This window comes from Cynoglossus semilaevis, chromosome 19 (assembly GCF_000523025.1).
Source record: "Cynoglossus semilaevis isolate Cse_v1.0 chromosome 19, Cse_v1.0, whole genome shotgun sequence".
Lineage (NCBI taxonomy): Eukaryota > Metazoa > Chordata > Actinopteri > Pleuronectiformes > Cynoglossidae > Cynoglossus > Cynoglossus semilaevis.
Window position 1 is genome coordinate 16,860,412 of NC_024325.1, and position 12,345 is coordinate 16,872,756.

The following is a 12,345-nucleotide window of genomic DNA, read 5'->3' on the forward strand; positions in this document are numbered from 1 at the left end:
TTTTGTTTTAAGGCACCCAGCCGTTCCACTGTGTGGCTGGGCTAGAGTTAACTCTGGTCCATCGATTACAACAAGATTGCTGTTTCAAACCCAGATTGGGTTTTGCCCCCTGCCAGTGTTGGTGTTTTAGCGCCCCCTGTCACAAACAGAGGTTTTGAACCAGCCTCCACAGTAAGACAGCCACCGTGAGCCGACTGGTTGAATCCATAACACTTTATTTACATCTTTATTAGTTACATCATTTGAACTCTTGCTTGATTTTCAAGCAGCACAAGTGGACAGAAAACACAAAAGTAAAAAGAAAACCGCGATCAGCGAGTGTTTTGTTTTTAAGAAAAAACGAGAAGGACGTGGAGGAGAAGCCATCGGAGCGTGAAGGTGAGGGTGGACCGAGGAGGAGGTGACAAACGACCCAGAAAAATCAGGTGACTACGAGAAGAACACGTGGACAGAAGTCCTCAGCCGGTGCAGAACTGAAGCGAAACATGCAGCAGGTGAGAAGTGCAACAACAGAAAAACATTGGAGACAGGAAGTGCTAAATATGGTTCCACACTCGTCGGCGCCCTCTCTTGGTCACACCTACTACAGAATACTCGCCACAGAAACAATTCAGAGATCTTAAAAGACTAACACTCTGGACACACACGCACGCACGCACACACACACACACACACTACTGAAACATTCAGGTTAAACACAGTCTGATGTCCAGATGGTGGCGATGTTGCGTCCATGCTGGAGAAGCTACGACGCAGACGGGACACTGCCTAAAACCCAGCCAGTCCAGAGCAGACGGTCGGCGTCCTTCAGTAGGGATTCCAGGAGAGGTGGTCAGAAAAGACGGGAACCTGCTGGTCATCAGAGCCCACGTCTACACAGGGCAGAGACGCAGAGTGTCCGTCATCAGTCGGTCATCAACCACAGACCTGTCAGTCAAATGTCGTCAGTCGGGCCATTACCTTGGGTGTGGTCGGCATCCAAAATGAGGCGTAGCCAATCAGTGATGTTGTCCTTGGAGGTCAGGGGATTCCTGAGGGAGGCCAGGCCGGGGGGAGAGCGACGGGGTCTGTGGCTCTTCTCTGCCTCCTTCAGAAAAGAACAACACCTTTCATTAACCAGCATCACGTCACTGTCGGACCTGGAGGTCAGCAGATGGTCACGGTCCACACTGGTCACTGGTCACTGGTCAGAACAGAGACCAACATCACCTGAAACACTGCCTACCGGGGAGAAGGGGGCGCTCCAGGGTCCAGGCTGCTCCAGTGACATTCCAGTGGACAAAGGAGACACAGAGGAGGCTTCAGAAGCTGCCGGAGTCTCCTTCTCTCTCTGCTTGTCTCCTACGTCCTCACACAGGCCGGAGGTCATCTTGGCCAGCTGGCTCTGCCTGAGGACCACACCAGGGTCAGTGTTCAAACACAAACCTGTGCTTCACATGACAAACTCTGACGCTGACTCCACCCACAGCTGCTCCACGGGGTCGTCCGAGTCTAAGGTGTCAGGCTGGGACTCAGAAGGTGGGTCCCACAGGTGCAGCGCCCGTCTCCACAGACGCACCTGTGTGTCCCAGGAGCGCCGGCTGTACTTCCTGTACATGTTGGGGGTGGAGGGGTGAAGCTTGGGGTCCCGCTGATGTCTGGGGGGAGGGAGGGGGAGAGGGGGGAGAACCTGTCATTATTTTGACTTCAGGGTCCAAACTGGGACATGTTCAAAAGTGTTCAAGAGCGGCTGCTTACTTGGGAACCTGCTGAAGGTAGTTCTGATATCCACTGGTGATCTTTCCGTAGTGGATCTGTTTCTGCCGCCGCTTCAGAACGGCTTCATTGTTCTCCGTGTTGGCAGGATCCAGGAAGCGAGGGTAGCAGCGACCCAGGGGCGACCTGGGGGGAAACTGGACCTTAGTCCACTGGAACTCTAAGACCAACTGTCTGAAAGGAGTTCATCTGGACTAAAACATTCTCAATGTTGACCTCCATGACCTCAGCCTGGACTGACAGATCGGGTCAATACGTTATGTTTACGTATAAAACTTCATGCACTTTGTTTTTGACTTGGTATCAGACGTCCCCCACCGCCCTGACCTCCTGCTGTCCAAGTCCTCTGTCCCCACAGCCACACTGCTGGTGGACACTTTGAGGATACAACGCTCAAGAATGGACGGCCTGCAGGGGGCAGCAAATACAGACTGTTCTTCAAAACCATTCAGTAGACACGCAGAAAGATTTAAACAGTCAGAAACAGAAACTCTGGGCTCAGACCTGCGCGCTTTGCTGTTGGACGTGCGCTCTCTGCCTCGACCACCAGCAGCACGAGGGGAGGAGACGGGGGAGACGTTACTGCAGAAGCAGGAGCCAGACGTAAGAGAAAATAAATCAGCCAAAAATGGAGCTAAAAACTGTTCAGTTTCACGGCTAACCTGACCAGGCTGTCGTAGACAGAACTGCAGCCTGGGAGGAGCCAGGGCTCGGGGGCCGGGCAGCCAGTGGAGGGGTCGTAGGTCAACAGAGGGTCAGGGAGACCATTCCACGCTGCAGCTGACCAGCCCTTCACACAAACACAGGACCATGGGCTGAAACAGAAGCTGAGAGAACATCACAGCATCAGAGTCCACTGCCGTCCTGGATCAGCCAACATGAAGACAGAATCAGCCAAATGTCTCCGCCGCCATTAACTCAGCGTTCAAAGGACAAAAAGGCAATTCATGCATAAAAAGAGACAGATATTTGGAGATTACAGATGAATAATTTAAAGGCAATCATTTATAGTTTAAATATGTAAGACAACATTAGAAATAAATGAGTTTAAAATTATACACTGTTGACTTTAAACCAAAACATTTTAAAGGTTGTTTCTTTATTTTTTTTAAATAAAAAAAATCTAACATGACCTTTGCTGATATCTAAATTATTAAACAGTCACAACCGGAGCTCTGTTTGTTTTGACTTAAATGCATCATTAATTTAGAGCTCTGTTTTGACTTAAATGCATCATTAATTTTAAATTGGAAAGTGGTGTTTTTTAAACACCACTTTACTTGTATTTGTTAATTCGTTAATAAATTACTTCATGTTCAATTGATTTGAAAGTTGTCTGCAACACACCCTTTAAAATATCAGTGAATTTTCAACTTCCTTAAGATTCACTGTGATTTGAAGTCGTTTTCTAGACAATTAGTATCAACTTATAAACCGTAGTTCAGTACAGTCAATTCGGCTGATTTGTTTTTTTTTTTTAAACAAATTTAACACAAACGTGTCCCGCAGCAGCTGAAGTTCTCACTCTTCGATGGACTGACTGCACATCGTCATCAGTGAGGTTTGGTACGAGACTGGAGGCCATTTTAAGGGAACTGTGCGGCTGAGCCCAAGTCTGTTCGGGTAACCTGGGAACTAAGGCTGTGAGGCAGTTATTCCGTGTCACAAACCTGGAGGAGAGCAGCGGGCTCTGGGCTGCAGTTTCCACTCCACTCGATGACATGTTTCGATTCGGCGCCTTCTCTTCACACGAACAGACGCCATTGTTCTTTTTTCACACCTTTTAATGAGACGCACCTGAGGGGGCGGGGCCCGAGCCGACCACCTGCGCTGCTGCTCAACTGGATGTAAGCCCCGCCCCCCACTGTGTGCACGTGTGTAGTATATGTATGTGTATATGTGTGTATATATATATATATATATATATGTCCCTCTAAACCTTTCTAGTAGAAATATCTAATCCCTAATGTCAACACGATTGGTGTGAGTTTTATAACAGATCACAAAGAATTTAGAGTCTGGAACGTGTTATGCCTCCGTTCCTATAGGTGGCGCTGTTTGCCTTTGAACGCCTTCCGTTTCCTGAGCTTCCACTGTTCTAACAAGATGGCGTCCGGTAGTGGGGTAAGTTTGTTCTATCCGATAGGTTTTGTATGTTTTAAATGTAATTTTAATATAATATGAAATCACTTTAATGCCATTGTATTTATTTATGTTTTTCAGTATTAAAGGAACATTTTAATGACTAGAGATAGTGTTTATTCCGCCCCTCCCTGTCGTCTGAGCTTAAAGAGCAGACGAGCTTTAGTCCGTAATTGAAGCTAAAGGTGGAGTTTTTTTTTTTTTTAGGAGTTGCTAAATATTTAGTTTTAATATTTTTTGCTATGGACTTCCTGTACTCTAAGCACTGCTTTGTGTTTTCTTTGTGGTTGTTGCTCTCCGTTAGCAACCTCCGCACGAGCAGCAAAACAACGAGTCTTCCGGGTTTTTACAAAATAAAGGCCCCAAGACGTACTGGACAAAATATGAATAATTCAATTTCTAAAATGTATGTTCATTTCAGAAATGTAAATTAATTTAAATAATTCGACACGAGTTAAACGATACAAACTTTAACTTTTAGCAAAAACATGTTTATTTTCGATGACGACGCCAAATATTAAAATAATTTTCTCTTCTTAAAAAAAGTCAATCATTTAATAGGCTGTTAAAAATATATTCAGAGCAACACAGCATATAGTTTAAATGTGTTTAGTGCAAATATATCTATCTTTAAATAAATACACACGCCCTCTGGTTCAGTACAAGTCAAGTGTGTGTTTTACGATGTGCTCATTTCATGGCTGTGTCTTTTACTTCTTCAGTCCAGTAAAAATGACTTCCGTCGTAAGTGGGACAAAGATGAGTACGAGAACTTGGCCGAGAAACGTCTGGCTGAGGAGCGAGACAAAGAGAGGAGAGATGGTGAGAGAACCTCAGGTCTGACCTTTGTTGGTGTGATTAGATCCTGAGGAGTTAGGGACTGACCACAGCGTCTGATCTACGACCTTCACATTAGGGTCATAAGAAAAATCACTTCTGAAGTCAATCTTTATAAAAAACAAAAGGTCTCAAATCAATATATAACTAATCCACCCCCCTCCGTCCCTCACCCCCGTCCCCCATCTCTCCGTCTTTACCTCTAGGAAAAACAGCTCCTCCCGTCAAGCGGGACCTTCTGCGTCACAGGGACTACAAAGTGGACCTGGAGTCCAAGCTGGGAAAAACCATTGTCATCACAAAGACCACGCCCCAGGCTGAGATGGGGGGGTAAAACTGTGACACCCTGTTAGAATGTTGTGAATGACAGCTGGTCTCAGATCAGTCCGCCTCTCACACTCCACTTGTCTCTGCAGTTACTACTGTAACGTTTGTGACTGCGTCGTCAAAGACTCCATCAACTTCCTGGATCACATCAACGGAAAGAAACGTGAGTTCACGTCAGAACTGGGCATCAACGCCTCTGATCCTGTCACACACACCTGACCTTTGTGTGTGTGTGTGTGTGCGCTCCCACAGACCAGAGGAACCTGGGCATGTCCATGCGGGTGGAGCGATCATCTCTGGACCAAGTGAAGAAACGCTTCGAAGTCAACAAGAAGAAACTGGAGGAGAGGCAGAAGGAGTATGACTTTGAGGAGCGGATGAAGGAGCTGCGGGAGGAGGTGAGGAAGAAGGGAGTTAGAACTCAGAAATAAAATGAACCAACACTGTCAGTGGCAGTACAGTAATGTAACAGGAAACCCTTCGCAGCTGAGTCTGGAGCCAGACTCTTTGGTGTGAATGTTTTACAAACTTCTGTCACCTGAGGTCACCAAAGGTCACGTCTGTAAGCACCTTCACAGACAAACATCTGAGACGGAAACTAAAGGAAGTTCTTCTGTGTCTGTGATTGTTTGTTCTTCAGGAAAGGAAGGCGAAGGCGTACAAGAAGGAGAAGCAGAAGGAGAGGAAGCGTCGAGCTGAGGATGACGTCGACCTGGAGGATGATGACGAGATGGCGGCAGTGATGGGTTTCTCTGGGTTTGGGTCGTCTAAGAAGAGTCACTGAACTGCGGTGGAACACCAAGACTGTGACCAGAGGGTGGAGCCACTGAGAACTGGGACCACCTACACTCTCTGGAAGTTTTGTTCAGAAATTTCAGCGGGCTCTTATTTTGGAAGTGTGACTGTTGAGATGATGTTTCCTGTGAAGCTGCTGAACAGAAGGTTGTTGTGCATGTGCATGAAAACAAACAGAAAAAGAAAATCTGAAAAGTTTGGACTTTTACTGTGGCTGGTGAGGCGTTCAAGTTCCTGCACATAAAATGAGACGTTTTTCTACTTTTTGTCACACAAGGATCACATCCTAAACCAGGTAACAGGATATCAGTTGTTCTTTTTATCCTCTTTGTTTTTGGATTTGTTTTAATAAACTTTTTGTTGACCTTTTAACTGGTGTTTTTCTTGAACTCTGAACTTTTAGAACATGACTGAAATAAAGTCACTGATGTGAGAAAGAAAAAAAAAAGGAAAATGAACCAACACCAGGAATGTTGGACTAGGAATTGGTGATAAAAAAATCAATAACTGATCAATAACTGAGGAGATTGATACAGGATCAGGATCAGGAGAGACTTTAGTGAAGTTGATGTTTTCTTATAATGGTTAAAACAAAAACCAACTAAGATGAAGTGAATGTCTGAGCTCAGTGGCTCAACTTCTGGTGTCTGGTGTCAGGATGGACGTACCTGGAGTCAGTGTTGGAGTCAGTGTTGACAGTTGTTGAGTGGGTGCAGCAGCAGCAGCAGCAGCAGCAGCAGCAGCAGTGTTTCTTCCGCCTTGTGGTTTTGTCTTCATCATTGCCCCCCCCCCCCCTCCCCCCCTTCATCCTGCTCAGTCACTTCCTCTATGATACAGAGAAAGAAAGACAGCGACAGAAAGAAGGAAGCCATTTTGGTTCCTGCAGCGACATGTCTGTCTCTCCTCTGAGTCTGTCTCTCTTCCTGGTTTCACCTCCCACACTCTGAGGTCCGGCTGCCGCCTCCGTCCACAGAGAAAACGTCTGAAGGTCTGAGGTTTCCTGTGGCATGGTCAGAAGGCCTGGGTTTCGGAGGACGGAGCGGTAAGAGGAACAAAGACATCTGTCTGTCCAAACCTCCGGAAACGTGAAGGTTTGACCCCAACAGGAAGAGCAGGAGGACCGAGGATGAGCTCGGACACCCTGCCCACCCGGACCGAGGTGACGGGGTGGAGTCCACAGCAGCTGGCGGACTTCATGAAAAGGGTAAGACACTGTGGACACGTTGTCTTCTTCCTGATACATCCATAAAGAGACACGAGATTAGATTCAGATTCTGGAGACGACAGGTGAGAGATAGGAGACCAGAGGGACGTGGCGTCCACAGAGACAATAGAAGACAGGAAAAAAGAGACAAAGAGATCGACGGCAAGGGTTATATGTCGACCGCAGAGAGACACGGAACGGTTTAAGGAAATGAAACAGCCATAGAGACGAAGGCCGACCACAGAGAGACGGACGAAGAAGAAAGACAAAAGACAGAAAATTTGACTTTAAAAATGTAGAGACCAAAATCAAGGAGACATCAGAGAAGTAGGAGACAAGGAGGGATGACCTGAGTGACTGTGTCTCCTCCTCCAGATGAGTCTGTCAGGCTGTGACAAGGCCGTGCTGAAGAACACCATCAACGGCTCACGGTTCCTGGTCAGTGAACACACACACACACACACACACAAACAAACAAACACAATTAAATGAAAAAAATGAAAATGAAAAAGTGTTGTTTTTTTTCTTTTCTCAGAATCTTAGTGACAACGATCTGCAGAAATTCCCCAAAACCTACGCTCCGTAAGTGTCGACGTCTGATTCACACTAACAAATATCTGGTCCATTCACACCAACAACCACTGTCCAATCAGCAGCAGCATCTGTCAGGGTCAGGGTTCATTCACACCAACCATTTGATGCTGCATTCACTTGACATCTGATTCACACCTCATTCACACCTGATCAGACCTACAGACCTTTTCTATTCACACTAACACAACAACTAAAACACCGACCAGCGACTCATTCACGTGTATCAACTCAACACTGTCAGGAGGATTCACACCTCTGATTCACACCTCTGATTCACACCTGAAACCTCCAAAATGTTCAAATTCACCCACGCGATGGTGTGAATTCACGCGGCTGTTCACGTGTGTTGTCAGGATGATTTCGAAGCTGAGCAGCGAGATCTACAGGAAGGAGGAGAAGCGAGGACTCTTCCCCAAGTAGGTGACACCTCCAAGGACTCTGAGGACCCTGAAGGCAGCAGCTGCCTTCAGGGTCCTCAGAGTCCTTGTGTTTTTCTTTGCTACAGGCTGACGCGCAGACACCAAGAACCAGGTAAGAACCCACTGTTCCACGTCAGAGCAGCTGCACTGGTTCTTGACCTCGTCTGTGACGACACAGGTGTGGGCGGAGCCTAAGGTTGTGCGCGTGTTAAACTGCGATCTCTTTCCGTCCTTCTCAGAGCCTGTGGACGTCCAGGGCTGGGGAGAAGACGAGTTTGTGAGTTTCACACCTTCATCACATCAACTTCCTGTCCCTCAAATACACAGAGCTAAGCCCCGCCCCCCCGCTCCCCCCCCTGCAGGACGATGACCATTACGAGAAACCGGACAGTAGTGACGACGACTACGTCAACCCGGACTCTGACGCAGCCGACGACGACCCGGGGTACGAAACCCCTCCCTCTGAGCCGCCGGAGGAGCCCGGTCTGTGCCCGGCGCTGCCGATCCCTGACGGCGGTTACATCGGTGAGAGGCACCGTGGAACAGGTGGTCATCAGTCATGAGGGTCCAACTGAAACACTGTGTGTGTGTGTGTGTGTGTGTGTCCAGATAAACTGAACAACCCCCCTGCTGTGTTACCCCGGCCCCCGGTGTCGACCACCCCCGCCCCCCCGCCGGCCTGAGCAAAATCCTTTTTAAAAATATTTATAAAACAAAACGTCTGAAACATTTTCACACAGAGAGTGTGTGTGTGTGTGTGTGTGTGTGTGCAGCCGGTGGAGTCATCCTTCAGACGAGACCCCTCCCCTCACTCCAGTGCACCAGCGTCAGGGAAGTGTGAGTACACACACACACACACACACACACACACACACACTCACATGAACTGTGAACTTCCTTTGTTTCTGTTGGTTGGGTTCAGGTCCCACAGCGCCCCCACAGGTGATTCGTGCCAACAAACCGGGCAGAGACTCCAGGATGAACTTGTCACCTGTCAGAGGTAACAATGACTAGTCCTAGTTAGTTAGTTGGTCCAACTAGTCACTGAATCAACTCCTCTAACCGACCATTGTTCTCTCCACAGGCCCTCAGATCAGCACCACGGACAGAGTGAGTTCTCAAACAACAACAACAACGACAACAACAACAACAACATAAGTCAGATTGACTCTGTGACCTCTGACCTGAAGCTGGAGAAATATAAATACTGAAATATATTTGTGTTTGTCTCAACACTTCTCTGCTCTGATTGGTTCTCTCCTTCTGTCGCAGCCAAACGCTCCGCCGTGGAAGTAAGTGAACCGAACCGAACCAAACCGAACCGAACCTGATCTGAACCTGATCTGAACCTGATCTGAACTCTGAAGGGTTTGGGTTTTAAAGATCCTCTGTCTTTGTTTCCCTGGAGGCCACAGCTGGACGTCCAGGACCCCCCCGCTCGCCAAAAACCTCCGATTCTCCCCCCGCCATCGTCCATCGGCGTCGGCCGCAGCAACTCCTCCGGCAAATCTCCTCACGTGTTCAACAGGTCAGGGTCAGAGTCCGGCTCTGTCGGTCCGTGCTCCTGGGTGTTTTTGACCATGGTTTCGTTTGTGGTTCCACAGGTTCGACCACAGGAAGGAGGTAAAAAACCAAACTGACCGTCTGACCGACACGTCCTGCACACAGGCTGCCACAGGAGGCGCTATTTAGTATATGGACCTTCTGTGTGTACGATAGAGATGTGACACTATGAGGCGCTACGCTAAATACATTTTTACTAAACGTTAGCTCACAAGCAGCTAATTATTAGCCTTGATGCTAACACAGAGCCTGAGAGTTAACAACTACAGCCAGTGTGTGTGTGTGTGTGTGTGTGTGTGTGTGTGTGTGTGTGACCCCGTGAACGTCAGTCATTTTTGTCTTTTTTTTTCTACTCTTCATCAGCAGCCTCGTCCTGAAGGTGAGTGGCATCTGAATTATTTGTTTGTTTGTTTGTTTGTTTGTTTGTTCCAGTGACTGAAGTCTGAAAATTCTGTTTTTTCTCTCCAGCCCCTCAACACAACACGTTCCCCCTCCTCAGTAAAAGTCCGCTGCTCCCCCGCTCCGGACACCCTGGAACCCACCACCAAACAGACAGGTGCTCTGACCCTGACGTCACAGACGTCACGTGACTGCGGTTATCAGACCCGTTTTTCCTCCGTGAATCCGCGTGTATCGGACTGCTTGTAACAGCAGGGGGCGCTAACTTCACGTTAATCTCTAACGCACACACTATTAATGCGTTTAGTGATGCCCCCTGGTGGCATGAAAGTGTTCTTTTCAGAACAGAGAAATGACGTCACGGAAACTCAAAATCTAACTGAGCAGCTGCAGAACCAGAGAGAGTCACTAGATGGCAGTATAAAACCAGAAACAGATTGAAATCCTTCAGACGTTCGTGTCAGAGAATTTAGAACAAAACAGAACAACAAATGTTTCACAACAACTAATAATCATAATCATAATCATAATAATAATTATGATTATTATCATGTCATAATTTTACCAATGTTCACATATATATAAATAACATTGCAGGACAAAACATTGATCTGTTTGTTTGTTCTTTCAGTTGTTCTCCGGGCGTGGCCTCCGCTGCTTCTCTGCCACACAAACTGCACACAGGTGAGAACACACACACACACACACACACAAACAAACAAACAAACAAACAAACAAACAAACAACAATGACGTCAAGAGCAGAGATTTGGTCTGAGTCTAACATCTGTGTGTGTGTGTGTGTGTGTGTGTAGGAAGCTTCATTGGATCAGACAGACAAGTCTGTCATTCACCACAGACAGGGTCCTTCAAACAGGTAACACACACACACACACACACACACACACACACACACACACACACACTGACCCTGGTACTCAGTCCTGGTACTCAGTCCTGGTACTCAGTCCTGGTACTCAGTCCTGGTACTCAGTCCTGGTACTCAGTCCTGGTACTCAGTCCTGGTACTCAGTCCTGGTACTCAGTCCTGGTACTCAGTCCTGGTACTCAGTCCTGGTACTCAGTCCTGGTACTCAGTCCTGGTACTCAGTCCTGGTACTCAGTCCTGGTACTCAGTCCTGGTACTCAGTCCTGGTACTCAGTCCTGGTACTCAGTCCTGGTACTCAGTCCTGGTACTCAGTCCTGGTACTCAGTCCTGGTACTCAGTCCTGGTACTCAGTCCTGGTACTCAGTCCTGGTACTCAGTCCTGGTACTCAGTCAAGTGTGTTTTACAGCAGCTGGATCCACGCTGGTACGTAGGTCAGGTGACCCGGGCTCAGGCCGAGGGCTGTCTGAGACAAGTCCACAAGGTAAAAGAGCAGAACTGATGGTTCCGTTCCTGGTGCGTCAACAGTTCCGTTCAGTGTTTGATCCTCTGTCTCTGTCTCTGTCCCTGTTGAGGATGGTGCGTACCTGGTGAGGGACAGCACCCGGCAGTTGGAGAACCAGCCCTTCACCCTGATGGTGTTCTACCACAACAAAGTCTACAACGTCCAGATTCGACAGCAGAACCAACAGTACCTGCTGGGAACCGGACTCAAGGTCCAGGAGGTGAGGCAGAATGTTGGGTCGGAACCCGGACCTGGTTCTGTTCATTGCTGACCCCGTGTGTGTGTGTGTGTGTGTCCATTGCTGACCCCGTGCGTGTGTGTGTGTGTGTGTGTGTGTGTGTGCGTCAGACCTTTCCCTCCGTCAGTGACATCATCAGTCATTACTCCCAGTCTCCTCTGCTCCTCATCAACGCCAAGGACCGACACGGCTCTCAGCAGAACCAGTGTCTGCTCTCAGACCCGGCTGGGTTCTACATGGGCCGACAGACCTGGTCCTGAAGACCGGAGCAGACGCCCTCCGGGTCACGGCTGTTCTTCTTTGAAGTTCTTCTGTCTTTTCTCTTCAAACAAATCAAATAAATCTCTTTTCACTTCAACTGTCCGAAAATGAACTTTTTTACTAACACGATTTGACCACAGGGGGCAGCAGAGGTTCCTGAGTGAACAGTGAGACCTCACCCTGACACACACTTTAATCCCATAATCCCAGTTGGTCTGTGGCGCTCCTGAAGGCACCACCATCAGGAGACCAGAGAGGATTATGGGTAGATTAATGCTGCTGCTGCCAACTGTCACTTCACACACACACACACACACACACACACACACAAACACTTACTTTTGTCTAAAACAGCTGTTAGCTCTGAGCTAATCTTTAATCTTTTTAGTTTTTAATCTAAAAAGAAAAAGAGAGAAGAT

The 12,345-nt window shown here is 47.8% G+C and overlaps 3 protein-coding genes across 5 annotated transcripts; 2 read left to right on the forward strand and 1 right to left on the reverse strand.

Moving 5' to 3' along the window:
• Positions 1-198: 198 nt before the first annotated feature.
• Positions 199-3,563, reverse strand: LOC103395664 (uncharacterized). 2 transcript variants are annotated; one of them, XM_008333436.3, is made up of 9 exons: positions 3,426-3,563; positions 2,418-2,582; positions 2,260-2,337; positions 2,083-2,163; positions 1,738-1,881; positions 1,467-1,637; positions 1,226-1,388; positions 961-1,087; positions 199-872 (listed from the first exon to the last, which is right to left on the reverse strand). In XM_008333436.3, exons 1-9 carry the CDS (start codon positions 3,476-3,478, stop codon positions 808-810), a joined length of 1,047 nt encoding a protein of 348 aa, XP_008331658.1. In that variant the 5' UTR covers positions 3,479-3,563; the 3' UTR covers positions 199-807. The 2 variants fall into 2 exon arrangements, with proteins under 2 accessions (XP_008331658.1, XP_008331657.1); XM_008333435.3 differs by having other exon boundaries at positions 2,041-2,163.
• A 178-nt stretch (positions 3,564-3,741) lies between these two features.
• zmat2 (zinc finger, matrin-type 2) lies at positions 3,742-6,228 on the forward strand. Its single transcript, XM_008333437.3, has 6 exons — positions 3,742-3,879; positions 4,620-4,719; positions 4,941-5,064; positions 5,151-5,224; positions 5,314-5,459; positions 5,702-6,228. Exons 1-6 carry the CDS (start codon positions 3,862-3,864, stop codon positions 5,843-5,845), a joined length of 606 nt encoding a protein of 201 aa, XP_008331659.1. The 5' UTR covers positions 3,742-3,861; the 3' UTR covers positions 5,846-6,228.
• Positions 6,229-6,680: 452 nt separating this feature from the next.
• Positions 6,681-12,023, forward strand: lcp2a (lymphocyte cytosolic protein 2a). 2 transcript variants are annotated; one of them, XM_017041453.2, is made up of 21 exons: positions 6,681-7,060; positions 7,436-7,498; positions 7,596-7,642; positions 8,008-8,070; positions 8,160-8,185; positions 8,313-8,350; positions 8,436-8,598; positions 8,683-8,750; positions 8,847-8,910; positions 8,996-9,073; positions 9,158-9,183; positions 9,346-9,365; positions 9,482-9,601; positions 9,678-9,696; positions 10,003-10,015; positions 10,105-10,192; positions 10,667-10,719; positions 10,850-10,911; positions 11,332-11,406; positions 11,498-11,647; positions 11,776-12,023. In XM_017041453.2, the coding sequence occupies exons 1-21, from the start codon at positions 6,983-6,985 to the stop codon at positions 11,923-11,925; spliced, it is 1,464 nt and encodes a 487-aa protein (XP_016896942.1). In that variant the 5' UTR covers positions 6,681-6,982; the 3' UTR covers positions 11,926-12,023. The 2 variants fall into 2 exon arrangements, with proteins under 2 accessions (XP_016896942.1, XP_016896941.1); XM_017041452.2 differs by having other exon boundaries at positions 6,682-7,060; positions 10,000-10,015.
• Positions 12,024-12,345: the final 322 nt, after the last annotated feature.

Excerpts from the sequence above, each read along its gene's own strand:
- LOC103395664 (XM_008333435.3), bottom strand. The coding sequence starts at position 3,478 with ATGTCATCGAGTGGAGTGGAAACTGCAGCCCAGAGCCCGCTGCTCTCC. Across the intron at positions 2,164-2,259 it reads TCCAACAGCAAAGCGCGCAG|GCCGTCCATTCTTGAGCGTT; the intron begins GTCTGAGCCCAG and ends TGCCCCCTGCAG. Across the intron at positions 1,088-1,225 it reads GGAGCGCCCCCTTCTCCCCG|GAGGCAGAGAAGAGCCACAG; the intron begins GTAGGCAGTGTT and ends TCTTTTCTGAAG.
- zmat2 (XM_008333437.3), top strand. Across the intron at positions 5,225-5,313 it reads TCACATCAACGGAAAGAAAC|ACCAGAGGAACCTGGGCATG; the intron begins GTGAGTTCACGT and ends GCGCTCCCACAG. Across the intron at positions 5,460-5,701 it reads TGAAGGAGCTGCGGGAGGAG|GAAAGGAAGGCGAAGGCGTA; the intron begins GTGAGGAAGAAG and ends TTTGTTCTTCAG.
- lcp2a (XM_017041452.2), top strand. The coding sequence starts at position 6,983 with ATGAGCTCGGACACCCTGCCCACCCGGACCGAGGTGACGGGGTGGAGT. Across the intron at positions 7,499-7,595 it reads TCAACGGCTCACGGTTCCTG|AATCTTAGTGACAACGATCT; the intron begins GTCAGTGAACAC and ends TTCTTTTCTCAG. Across the intron at positions 10,720-10,849 it reads GCCACACAAACTGCACACAG|GAAGCTTCATTGGATCAGAC; the intron begins GTGAGAACACAC and ends GTGTGTGTGTAG.